The sequence below is a fragment of the Cydia amplana genome, chromosome 24 (assembly GCF_948474715.1).
Source record: "Cydia amplana chromosome 24, ilCydAmpl1.1, whole genome shotgun sequence".
In the NCBI taxonomy this organism is placed as follows: Eukaryota; Metazoa; Arthropoda; class Insecta; order Lepidoptera; family Tortricidae; genus Cydia; species Cydia amplana.
Window position 1 is genome coordinate 4,719,849 of NC_086092.1, and position 12,631 is coordinate 4,732,479.

General features: G+C 40.1%; 4 protein-coding genes across 4 annotated transcripts in view; 3 read left to right on the top strand and 1 right to left on the bottom strand.

The window, feature by feature from the left end:
- The window catches only part of LOC134659175 (transcription factor CP2), a 54,146-nt gene extending 53,654 nt beyond the window's left edge, over positions 1–492 (top strand). Inside the window, exon 20 of the mRNA XM_063514806.1 lies at positions 337–492. Within this exon, the coding sequence (XP_063370876.1) occupies positions 337–477 (141 nt within the window). The 3' untranslated portion in view covers positions 478–492. The remainder of the gene's footprint in view (positions 1–336) is intronic.
- Positions 493–5,896: 5,404 nt separating this feature from the next.
- Positions 5,897–6,311, top strand: LOC134659110 (histone H4-like). Its single transcript, XM_063514721.1, has one exon. The coding sequence runs from the start codon at positions 5,912–5,914 to the stop codon at positions 6,221–6,223; it is 312 nt and encodes a 103-aa protein (XP_063370791.1). The 5' UTR covers positions 5,897–5,911; the 3' UTR covers positions 6,224–6,311.
- Positions 6,312–9,019: 2,708 nt separating this feature from the next.
- On the top strand, positions 9,020–9,580 carry LOC134659343 (histone H3-like). Its single transcript, XM_063515007.1, has one exon. It carries the CDS (start codon positions 9,093–9,095, stop codon positions 9,501–9,503), a length of 411 nt encoding a protein of 136 aa, XP_063371077.1. The 5' UTR covers positions 9,020–9,092; the 3' UTR covers positions 9,504–9,580.
- Positions 9,581–10,576: 996 nt separating this feature from the next.
- On the bottom strand, positions 10,577–10,953 carry LOC134659344 (histone H2A-like). Its single transcript, XM_063515008.1, has one exon. The coding sequence runs from the start codon at positions 10,940–10,942 to the stop codon at positions 10,577–10,579; it is 366 nt and encodes a 121-aa protein (XP_063371078.1). The 5' UTR covers positions 10,943–10,953.
- Positions 10,954–12,631: the final 1,678 nt, after the last annotated feature.

Consider the following 12,631-nt stretch of genomic DNA (forward strand, 5'->3'; position numbering starts at 1 on the left):
TTACTATATATAGTTCCTGTTAACATATAATTATATGTAAGCGTTTTTGTCTTTCTGCGTTTTTGGCATTATGCGTTTTTTGGCATTCTGCGTTTATGTCATAAAGCGTATTTGGCGTTATGCGTATATTTTTTTTAATTACGCGAAACGACAAAATGGCGTTTTGCGATTTTGGCATTATGCGTATAAAGGCTCGAGTCTTAAGGGTTCGAGTCTTTAAGCCTCAAAATGAGCGTTATTCACAACACTACCTGCAACTCATTTTAAAATATTTGAATACGTTTCAAGTCCCACGTTGTTAAAACAAAAGGACTAATATAATGTGTCGTTTTGCAGGAAGTGGATACGGTGCTAGTGTCCGGCCCTAACGGCGCCCTGGTGCGGCTCACGGACGAGCTGGTGCGCCACCTGCCGGACAAGTCCACGTACCGGCTGCAGCGGCGGGACGAGGCGCTGCTGCTGTCCAGCGAGCAGTGAGCGCTCCACGTAGCCTAGGGACGCTCCAGGACCAGCTGGTGCGCCACCTGCCGGACAAGTCCACGTACCGGCTGCAGCGGCGGGACGAGGCGCTGCTGCTGTCCAGCGAGCAGTGAGCGCTCCACGTAGCCTAGGGACGCTCCAGGACCAGCTGGTGCGCCACCTGCCGGACAAGTCCACGTACCGGCTGCAGCGGCGGGACGAGGCGCTGCTGCTGTCCAGCGAGCAGTGAGCGCTCCACGTAGCCTAGGGAGGCTCCAGGACCAGCTGGCCCCTATTTCACCATGACGACAGGTGCGACAATTCGACAAATGTCACTGTTGCAGGCATCCATGGGCTACGGTTACCGCTTACCATCGGGCGGGCCCTATTCCTATTTGCCACCATCAAAGTATTATTTTAAAAAACTTTATTATGTCGGCAAAAAACAGGTATTTCTCTTTCGAAGTTTATGATGATGATGATGACAATTGTCACGATTTAATAGAACTTTCAGTAATTCTTGACAGAAAATGAGTTCTGTGTCGGAATTTCGTGACAATTGTCGTGTTTCTTGTGACAATTGTCATTAGCTTCGCAAAATAAGTACTTATTTATTGGCGATATAATGGAGTATTTTTTAAATGAATATGTTGGTGGCCAACAAGCATACCGCCCGTCCGATGTTAAGCGGTTACCGTAGTCTATGGAGGCCTGTGACGTCAGTAACAGTGATGTCGACAATTTTCGCACCTTGGTGAAATAAGGGCCTGGTGCGGCACCTGCCCGACAAGTCCACGTACCCAGCGAGCAGTGAGCGCACCACGTAGCCTAGGGAGGCTCTGAGTATTATCGGTTCTGTCCATGGCTGGAGCTGATGACGTTTCATACTTCCTACCGCTGTTGCGAGCCTCCCGTGGCGTATTGAAAGATTTGGCGCCCCGGGCCAGTTAGCTTTTGCTTTGTTAAGTGACGATAAAGTATTTAAGAAGAAATGCCGCCCCGAGCTGTGCCCCCTTTGCCGCAGGGTAAATACGCCCCTGCAAGCGTCTATAGGCTCCGGCACCCGCTTACCGATGGGCCGTATGTTCGTTTGCCTCTGAAATGGTGTAAGACAACTTAAAATGTGAAAACGTGTACTAGACTAGACATTTTAATAACAAAACTTCCGTGAGACACAGACATATTAAATATATTAAAAATAGAGATGCAACGGATAGTTGTTTGGCCGGATACCGGATACCGGATATCCGGCCAGTGTCCAGGCCGGATATCCGGTATCCGGCCGCCGGATATTCGGCCGGCGGAACTATACCTATATTTTGAGTTTTGCAGGTAGTGAACGTTCGCGCGGACACATTTCTAGGATCGTAACGAGTTTTAAGTTTTATCATGTCATTACGTAGTAAGTTCGTTTATAGTTACAAGTGCGCGCGCGTATTTTTGTGTAAACAAATAAGTGTATTGTGTGACATTGGTTACGTATTCATTTCTATCTACTGTGTCGTTAGCTTTATGACCGTGACTGTTTTTTAGATTCCATTTTTTACCCCAATATGTGTTAATTTTACTATCCGGTATCCGGCCGGATACTAAAATACCGGCCGGATACCGGATAGTAACCGGATATCCGGTGCATCTCTAATTAAAAACGGGTCACTCACGTATTTTAATTTAACTCAAAAACGCTCGACGTGTTTCACTCCGTACCGAGGAACGTCATCAGGACCCATCACCATCAATACGCGAATGACCCGTTTTTAATATATTTAATATAGACTAGACATAACTAAAATAACGCTACTATCAATGTAGTTCCTAAAATAACTGTTTTTCCGTAAGATTACGAGATGATGATGTATGAGAGAATGATGATGAATTTTAAAAACAATTTAGTGACTATGGGGCCATAATATTATATTATAGTTGTAAGAACTAACCCTCGCCTCATCTTCGTTCTAATACCGCCATATGTTAATCGGTCAACCCTTTGAATGCCACATGAAAAGCTCTGACGTGATATAACGTCAATATATTTGTGGCGTACAAAGGGTTAGACACGTTATACTATAAGTAGTAGTATTGATTTTATAGTAATAAGTGGAACACGAAATGGCTTGACACAATGATAATTTAATTTCAACAGGAAAAAGTTTTCATGAAAATGAAGTAAATTTAAATTTTGTAATTGAAAAGAATGGTAAAGAGATATACGTAATGTAAATATCGAGAAGGCTTTGAGCGTAAGACTGCGCCAATGGCGCATTTACACGTCGATTCTGAGTCGTTCGCCGCATCAAACAATGTCGGTTGCCTGGCAAACACTTCTTTGATACGGCATTAACCCTTACTCCACGCCTATCGTGTGCGGCGCGTCGTGAACCTACTCGCAATGCACGAAGGTTGCTATTGGGGTTTAGCCGCGCGTGTGTATTGACGTCTTCGGCAGTCAAAGGGTTAAGTGAACGACCAGTTGTAACTAAAAGTTGTTTCGAGGCCTAAAAATGTGTCGCATGTTGACAATAAAGGTACAAATATACCTAATACATTTTGATTATTGTATGCAAATGTCAAGGATGGAAAGGAAAGCACATGAAAACTTCGATGATTGTGATTTGTACTGATAGTTTTGAAGGTTTCCCAAAGGATTTGATATTATTAAAGTTTAATTATGTATTTTAAGTTAATATTCGCAATATTTTGTGCAATGCTTTTATGTGTTTAGTGGCATACAGTAATAGTTTTAAATCGTAAATTATGGTTGAATATATGTTAGTTATTTTTAAGTAAATACAATTATATTATATCAAGTATTGTGTTAGGTTATAGCATGTTATAGCAATATGTGTAAAGGGTATATTTGGAATAGTCTGTAATAATGTAAGATATGATTTAACAAGGCTCTGAGGCCCAAGAGGCAAATAACTACGTTTTTTCTATGTGGTGAGATCTGATAAGGTAATTTTCTTATATCGAAGAAAAATGAAAGTCAAAAACCTCAACTGACAGATTTCACCTCATAGAAACACCGTACTGACAGTACCTTACAGACATTCAAAATAATCTTTGCAAATATTGGATGGTGTAATGTCGTTTATTTACAAATAAATGACGGTGTGGATGTGCCTTAACCCTTTCACTGCGCGCGTGACGTCGATACTCGTCAATGTGACGTTTGTGACACTTGGCACCTTGTCGTTAGCAGTGAAAGGGTGTTTAATGTTAACTTTATACTCTAGTTATTAATTAATACGAGTTCTCATTATTCTTCATCAGTAAATGTTAATGCAGCATGCGCATTTACGTTTTAAGTATTCTGTTAGGCTGTGGTACTCATTTTGTCGGTTAAAGTTAGACCAAGAAAAGTCTGCAACGATATTGACAGCATACGCAGTACAAGTGTTATTTATACGTCATAATTTTATGCAAGGTTAACGTTTAAAATAACACTTGCCCTGCGTGTGTTATCAAAATCGTTGCAGACTTATCTTGGTCTAACTCTTGACACTCGTCTTGGCAGTTATCAACTGCTACGTTATCTCTTTCACTGTCACAAGATGACAGCAGTGTCATGTACCCTCGACAGTGAAATGGTTCACGAATGGGTTCACGAACTCGTATTTATTTTAAACGTAAGTATGTTACTTTAACTCAATTGTTTCACCATTAATTTAAGATTTTGTTAACTAAATACATAGCGGAATATAATATAAGCTATATGATAGCATGTTATTTTTATAGGAAGATTTTACAGTGAGTTTCACATACTTTATAGCTCTCAATGTGAGCTTTGCAAAACAAAGTTATATGAAATTCAAAGTATTATGAATATGATTTATTTTTTTACAACTGATTTTTGATAGATGGAGACAAAAAAGCACCCATGCCCATAAATAAGTGTAAAATAGTGTCACTTGATTGCAAAATTCTTTTTGGCATTTCCTTGAATCTGTTGCTAAGCTCAGGATTCATTGTTTCGCCCTCGGCCTAAACATGTATTTTGTGACATTACTTGTGACTGCCACAGACGTCGACGTGATAACACGTCACGTGAGCTCTGAGCAGTCAAAGGGTTAACTCGTGGTGCCTTAAAAGTGCCTTTTATGGAGACAGATGGCGCCGTGCATTAAATGGAGTATTCTTTGTAAACTATTTTTAAAATGTTTTATCTATAGTGTAGTTTGTTGCATGTTAGTATAGTTTATATAAAATAAATATGGATTGTGTAGTCAATAAATGTATATAAAGCAATGTTGTAATTTTATTACATTCCATTGTACATACTTCCCCAGAAATACTTCGACATTTACTTTGTTTTAGTTGAATTATCGTGTGAGTAATAAAAATATTTTTCTAAATTATTTGTGAACGTATTTTTGGGCCACCTGTAGTATTAACCCTCTGTCTTAGAAAGGCAACACCATTCGGCCTAAGCAACTACTCAAAAGTATTGAAGTAAATTAACACGTTCATTGTCCCTCTTCAAGCTCATAGGATTTGCCGTACCTATAGGTAGTTCGCTTTTTTTAGCATTAGAATTAAGGTAAACAATCTTGACGTGTCTTTTAATTGAAAAACACATTTTAAAAATAAGTTACGGTAAATATGTAACAATTATTAATCTAATACGATCTTTTATAGTCTTTTTATTGAAAAACACGTTTTAAAAATAAATAATGGCAAAATATGTAACAATTATGAATCGAATACGATCATTTATATTCTTCTGCTTTCATAAGTAATAGTTACTGATTTGTTTAAAGCGTTTTTCAATTAAAAGACATGTCAAGATCGCTTGTATCTTCTTTCTAATGCTAAAAAAAAACGAAGTATAGACTATTTGCGCTTGCAATTCCGAGGATGTCACATGTGCGTTGCCGAGCCATGATAATAGCTGATATGTATTCTATGATTCACACCAGGGATCAGATACCGGTATTTTTTGTATGGGAACGGAAACGGTATTTTTTCGTTCTTTGCTAATTACTTCATTTCTAATTGGGCAATCTAATAATACGAAGCCGTAACCTAAAAACACAACTGAGTCCTACATTTCGAGTATAAAATAATTCGAAAAATATGGTTATTTCTAAGTTTTTGCAAAAAACCGGTTCCGATCCCTGATTCACACTTCCATTATTTGAAATTTCTAATAAATGAAGGTGAAATTGAGCAAAAAGCAATTGAGATTCAGTGCGGTTACAGATTCAATAACAGCTAAATGAAATTTAACGGATGATGAATATCGTTCGTCTATTGGTTTACAGTTAACACCAAGTATCCAATAGAAAATAGACGCGTATCGCACCATTTCAATATTCCGAGGGTAATTCCGAAACTGCTGCACATATCTACCCTCCTAAATAAAAATAATCACTCAACCGCGCCTATAAATACGCGGCGCGCCGCGCCGAGCGCAGTCTCATATCAACCGCCGAACTGTAAACATCTCGCAATGACCGGCCGTGGCAAAGGAGTCAAGGGGCTCGGGAAAGGAGGCGCCAAGCGCCACAGGAAAGTTCTCCGCGACAACATTCAGGGGATCACCAAGCCAGCGATAAGAAGGCTTGCACGCCGTGGCGGCGTTAAAAGAATTTCCGGCCTCATTTACGAAGAAACTCGCGGCGTGCTGAAGGTGTTCTTAGAAAACGTGATCAGAGATGCCGTGACGTATACGGAACACGCCAAGAGGAAGACCGTTACGGCCATGGACGTAGTCTACGCGCTGAAGAGGCAAGGCAGGACGTTGTATGGTTTCGGTGGATAGACTCGAATGTGATAAATTATTTATTGAGTTGATTATGGTTTGGTAATGTGAATGCTGCATGATGACAAGGCCCTTTTCAGGGCCGCAATTATTCGTGTTTCGCACAGACGTCAATCGAAATCACTGTACTTTTTACAGGTTACCAGTTTACCAGGTTACCAGTTTTTAATAGTGTGGTACCGCTCGGTGCCTACTTTTCATAAAATTGTCGAAGACACATTGTTGGCTGTGGCTCCGCACACGCGTGCCAAGTCTCCGGTACAGGATTCTCACTTGTACGGGAACTTGGTTTTTCTCGTACAAGTGAGAATGCCAGATACTTGGTACGCGTGTGCGGAGCAGAAGCAAACATGAAAAGCCAGAGCACATCGCCTGCGTGTGCGAATGCGTAGACGTGGGCGTGTGCTAAAATATTTGAGCCGCGCACACACGTCACGCAAGCGGTGTGCCGTCTCTCACAAGAATCTGTACTGTACGCACGCCCACGAATCCAGTGTGCACAGGCCTTTAATGCCAATCCATACTCATCCATATTTAATATTATAAATGCAAAAGTGTGTCTTTCCGTCTGTTACCTCTTCACGCTTAAATCGCTGAACGGATTTAGTTTAAATTTGGCATAGAGATAGTTTGAGTCCCGGGGAAGGACATAGGATAGTTTTTATGTCGGAAGTCATCCCTAGACAGGGTGAAAAGGGAGGTGGAAATTAGAAAAGCAATGCTCAAATTGAATGATTGCTATTACACTTTATCCAGTCGCTATACTTACTTTAGCTGATGTTACTGATTCTACGCAGACGAAGTCGCGGGCAAAAGCTAGTAGGTATATAATTCCTTCGTTCCTTTCCGGAAATTCATTTCTTTCAGTACGTAATAAGACTATTAGGTAGTAGGTAGACGTAAGTATGAAACTCAAAATAAAAACTAGTGTGCTACCCTGTCAGCTAGGGTTAATATTGTTATTTGTTGTTATTTTATATTTATTATGTTATGGGTACCTATGTACCTATACATATGAATTCAATGCACACAGCGTAAATGATTGTGTGGCCTGTAGTAGGTACCTACCTAGTGTGTATATGAAAAGGAAAGTAATAGTTATTTGTTTTACAAGGGGGCAAAGTTGTTGTTTAACCGCTCGTGCTAATATTGATACCCGAGCAAGCAAAAGATTCCAAAATTGAACCACGAGCATAGCGAGTGGTTCGAAAAATGGAATCTTGAGCGTTGCGAGGGTTTCAAAGCACGAGGGTTAAACAACAACTTTGCCCCCGAGTGAAACACAAAATTTTTCACCACACCAACCCGAAGCAAATATTAAATGTAAAATATCAAACAAAATCAAACCAAATCAAATCCAAATGAATGTTATTAAATATTTATCATCCAAAATCATCATTTAAAAGTCAATTCTACCAGCAAACATAAGAAAACAACTCAAAATTTGCTTTTGATTGCTTTGCCTCACATATGAATAAAATGCAACTTTGCTATCAGTTTTTGAAGTGCAAAGTAAGCCTTTCCGAGCTGGTGTGGTGTATAATTATTAATTATCTTAGCAATACTTAAGTAGGTACAGTAAACACCACACTGTTGTTACTAAAGGTACGTTTGTTCAAAGTAATGGGTATTTTTGAAAATCTTAGTGTTTTCGTATGAATTTGTACGCACATTTCGGTGTTGATGGTACAATTTTTAAATAAAATAAACAACGGTTATTGAGCATCACTAAATTTAAAACAGCGGGTAGTTATACTTTTGTTAATCTAATCCACCCTCAAATTAACAAAAAACCTTTCCCGCTAATCCTATAAAAGCAGAGTCGACTCAACCCTGTTTGCAGAAAATAAGACAGCGATTTGGAAGCTTAGTTAGGTTAGGTTAAGTTAGTTAGGTTAGGGTTACGTACGTTTAAAAATCAGCATCAAGCATCGGAATGTAACTAATTAATTATAGTTTGACAAGACAAGGCCCTTTTCAGGGCCGCAGTTTTTCGTGTTTCGCACAGACGTCAATTACCTCAAAATATAGTCTTAAGAAGTACCCAAAGAGCAAAGTAATATGGAAGTACCCATCAGTGGTGGTGAATCAAAAATATACGAAGTCAAGCCAGAGCTGATAAAGGTTCTCTTAGAGAAAATGCGTAACTATCTCTAATATTGACGTCCTGTTAACTGGTACCTAAGTATACCAACATACCACCTGTTGCAGTTGGTACGTTATTGGTTTATACCTACTTACGAGAGTACCTTACGTACTACGAGTCGTCACCTGACACTCGTGTACCTACTGCACATGAAACTGATAACATTATCTAAGTTGTCTCAATCTTAAGTATGATAAAATGTTATTTTTTCTAACGCATAAATAATTATGCAATACCGACAATACCTAACTGTCTCTCTAATACGTACCTACTGTCCTAACATTAATATCTTAACTTACTTGTACCTAAGCAAATACTTAATTTCGTTCTATTAAGTTGACTCTTTGTAGTGGCGTTTTGTGGATTGGTGAAGTTTTTTATTAGGTAGTATGTTCATGAATCATAAACCTAAATCTAAAGGTAGGTAAGTAGGTACATATCATTATATAGGTATATAATACATTACCTTCCAACATTGCGGTTAAATAAAGTAACGGTAAATTAACGGCTAAGCATTGTGTAGGCGTGGGTACTTGAATTTTAAGAAAATCAATCTACCCTCATTTGCAATAAAACATCTGACACTTATCATAGTGGGGGCAAAGCTAGACTATATAAACGACACGCATACTAGATTCCTCGCACAAAGCAAGACAGTACATTATATTAATATTATACACACACTATAGTTAAGTTAGGTTAAGTTAGAAATCATTTAACAAAATGGCTCGTACGAAACAAACAGCGCGGAAATCCACAGGAGGGAAGGCCCCGCGAAAGCAGTTGGCCACAAAAGCAGCACGGAAGAGCGCCCCGGCGACCGGCGGAGTGAAGAAACCACACAGATACAGACCGGGCACGGTCGCGCTTCGAGAAATAAGAAGATACCAGAAGAGCACAGAACTCCTTGTTAGAAAGCTGCCTTTCCAACGACTCGTTCGTGAGATCGCACAAGACTTCAAAACGGACTTGAGGTTCCAGAGCTCGGCCGTGGCGGCTCTTCAAGAAGCGAGCGAAGCGTATCTAGTAGCACTGTTCGAAGACACGAACTTGTGCGCTATCCACGCTAAGCGCGTCACGATTATGCCGAAGGATATCCAGCTAGCGAGGAGGGTGCGGGGAGAACGCGCGTGAAGAAGAAATAGCTGCTAATGTAAATATATTTAAGTAAGAAGTGAATCTCTGACAAAGCCCTTTTCAGGGCTACAAAATTTTGATGTTTCTCTAGCGTCAATCGATTATACTACCTATGGTGCTACCCGGTACTTATTCTTTCTTAGTCTGTGCGGAAAGAGAAGTCGTGGAATATTACCTACCTACAGTATGTACTGGACATTTCACGACTCCTTTCAGCGTCTCAAATCAGATCGACCAAATGAGGAAAACCCTGGACGACCTAGCCAAAACGACGGCGGAGATCCCGAAAACAATCGAGGGGCTCCGGCCGACCATGACAGGCACGCCAAGCCATTCACCAAGAGGCTAACGCAACGGATTGACCACCTCACGCAATCCACCGAAGAACTAAAGAGCCAGCAGAACCTCGAAGCACGGCCACAGCCAGCAAATGAAAAAATCTCAGAAATCGGAGAGAGGTTGGAGGCAATGAGCTCTAACATAAAAACCTTGACGGAAGACTCCTTTCAGCACAGCTAGCCTCATTTGTTTATAAATTACTCGTAGGATCACAAAAAATAGTAGGTAGGATCACGAGAAAACATAATTTAAGCGTTATTAGTTTGTTAGTTTCGTAGTGAACCTTCGCAATGCACGAAAGTTGATAAACTTGATAATGGGCTGTAGCCCCGCGCGCCACAGTTGACGTCTACGGCGGCATTCAGTGTAGGTAGCTATTTCAAACGAGTGATTTATAGTCGCATTTTTATATTAACTGCAGTTCTAATAAATATTGCAACTGGAATGCATTTTGCGTACTTATTCGATTGAACCTTTCGATTGACGTGTTACAGAAACAATGAAGATGTTCTGTCCTGAAAAGGACATTTGTTTTTTATAAATTAGCAGGCAAAATTAAATTCATTACTTAAAACTATTCATATATTATTCTTCACAGATTTCTCCTCGCATTTAAACGCTTCACATTTTTTTAAATCTTCTCTCTAATCTTCAATCTCACGGCAAAAAGCGCCGGTGTCTTCGTTCCACTAGAAACTTGTCGGACTAGATCACACAATCAGGCATTGTTCTCAATCTTCTTGCGACCCCGGTTTATTCGTCTTCTTCGGCAGCAGCTCCTTACGTATGGAGGGCAGCACCCCGCCTTCAGAGATAACGACGCCAGCCAGGAGTTTCCGGAGCTCATCATCATTCTTGACTGCTAGCAGGATATGGCGCGGAGCTACCCGACTTCTGCTATTATCCTGGGCCGCTTGCGCTGCTAACTCCAGAATCTCAGCTGCCAAATACTCTGCAACCCCAGCGAGGTACACAGCTGCTCCAACGCCGACTTTCCTCGCATAGTTCCCGTTTTTTAGCAGCCGATGGATGCGGCCGACGGGGAAAATGATCCCAGCCTTTGAAGAGCGGGTCTTGTTTTTTTTCTTTGAGTCCATGGTGGGATGACTGAACGCCAGCGGGTGGCGGAATGTTACGAAATCCAAGTCTGGCAACTAGTGGGTGTGCGACGCAGTATATCGACATCGAGAGTGACCAATGGGAAAAGGTTGTGAAAAACTGATGAATTGTTTCTCATGTAGGTACTGCAACGACTAGAGAAATCGAAATGTTCACCACACACGTTCCGTTGGATGATATTAGGCGAGCCCAGGTCACCTAGGTACTCATATGGGTATGGGCGTAAGCGTAGTAAAATTTTTCAAACCTAAGTACCTATATAAAGAAATACTTTCATATTTAAAGGTATGTTTGCCAGAGTTCTAGCTGGAACGCACTGTAAGTACCTGTAGCGATAAAGAATCTGCATTACATCAGCCAGGCGGCGTATCATGGTCGCATTTTTATCACTTGTCATGCTATGCGTCACTTTCGCACTTACCTATTTGTTAGAACGTGACAGCCATGGTGACAAATGATAAAGAGCCGGCCATCTTAGCCTTACAGATTGTATTTGTTTGCTACCGAAGTCGTGTAAAAATAATCAACCCTAATATTAGAAGATAGAAACTCTTGTGTTGTCTATTAGAAGATAGAAATTGAGGGTAGTATTATTTGTTCACATTTCACGTACCTACACGAGTTCAAACCAATAAAATCATAAAAGTTTTTCTCAAACATTTAGTTTTTGACACAAATTTCTATAGGTAGTCGACGGTACTGGTCCTTAAACAATCGTCTACTACCTACATCATCAAAATGATTCTACCAAATCAATATTCAACGAGGGTGCGATATTTTTAATACACTTTCCTATGTCTACTGGGATTCTTTTACCAGTGGTAAAAGGTGGGCGAAAAATTCCCGAGTAGTTACCACTGGTAACAAGTTGGTGGTAACTAGAGTGGTAATAAACATTTAGTACCTACTACTTTCGGTCTCAATCATCAGATAAGCTCGATTTTAGGATTGTCAAATTTCATCTTATGCGGGTTTTGTGGACTAAAAAGTGGTCGAAATATGGTTAGCAAAACTTTAAGACAACTTATTACTTAAGGTAGGTAGGTACTAACTTAGGTACCTACTCTTATGCAGGGTTAGGTGATTCAGTTTATGACTTAGTTTTAGTTATATGTAGGTATATACGGACATTATAAGTAAAATAAAAGCTTTAAAAATCCAACTTTATAACTATTTATTACTGTAAGTAAACATTTTATCGTATTGCACTTATATGACTAAGGTAAATACACATTGCATATATACGTAGAATTTATTTTATTTATAAACAAATATATATATGTAAGTTTGGAAACATTCGAGGGTGGAAAAACTATAGGTCTAGCAAATGGTAGGTATTTTATTTATGACTTAACTACTTATTTTTCAATTGTTTATCAATCCGTAGTCCATAATAACTTCTTACCAACCGCCTCAGTTAAACGGTAGACCTATAGTTGTCACAGAATATTAAGTAACTATTTGTGACGTTCCACGGCAAAAGGTACCTTATGGCAGTTGGCGCTTACGTCGCATAGCGCCGCAATAATAATAGCGCGCGGCGGCGGAGCGGCGTTAAGAATAGCGTAAGCGCCAACGGCCATAAGGTACCTTTATCCGTGGGACGTCACATTTACATTGTAGCTTTGCCTCACTCGAGGGTTCCCAATATTTTTTAGTGCGACTCA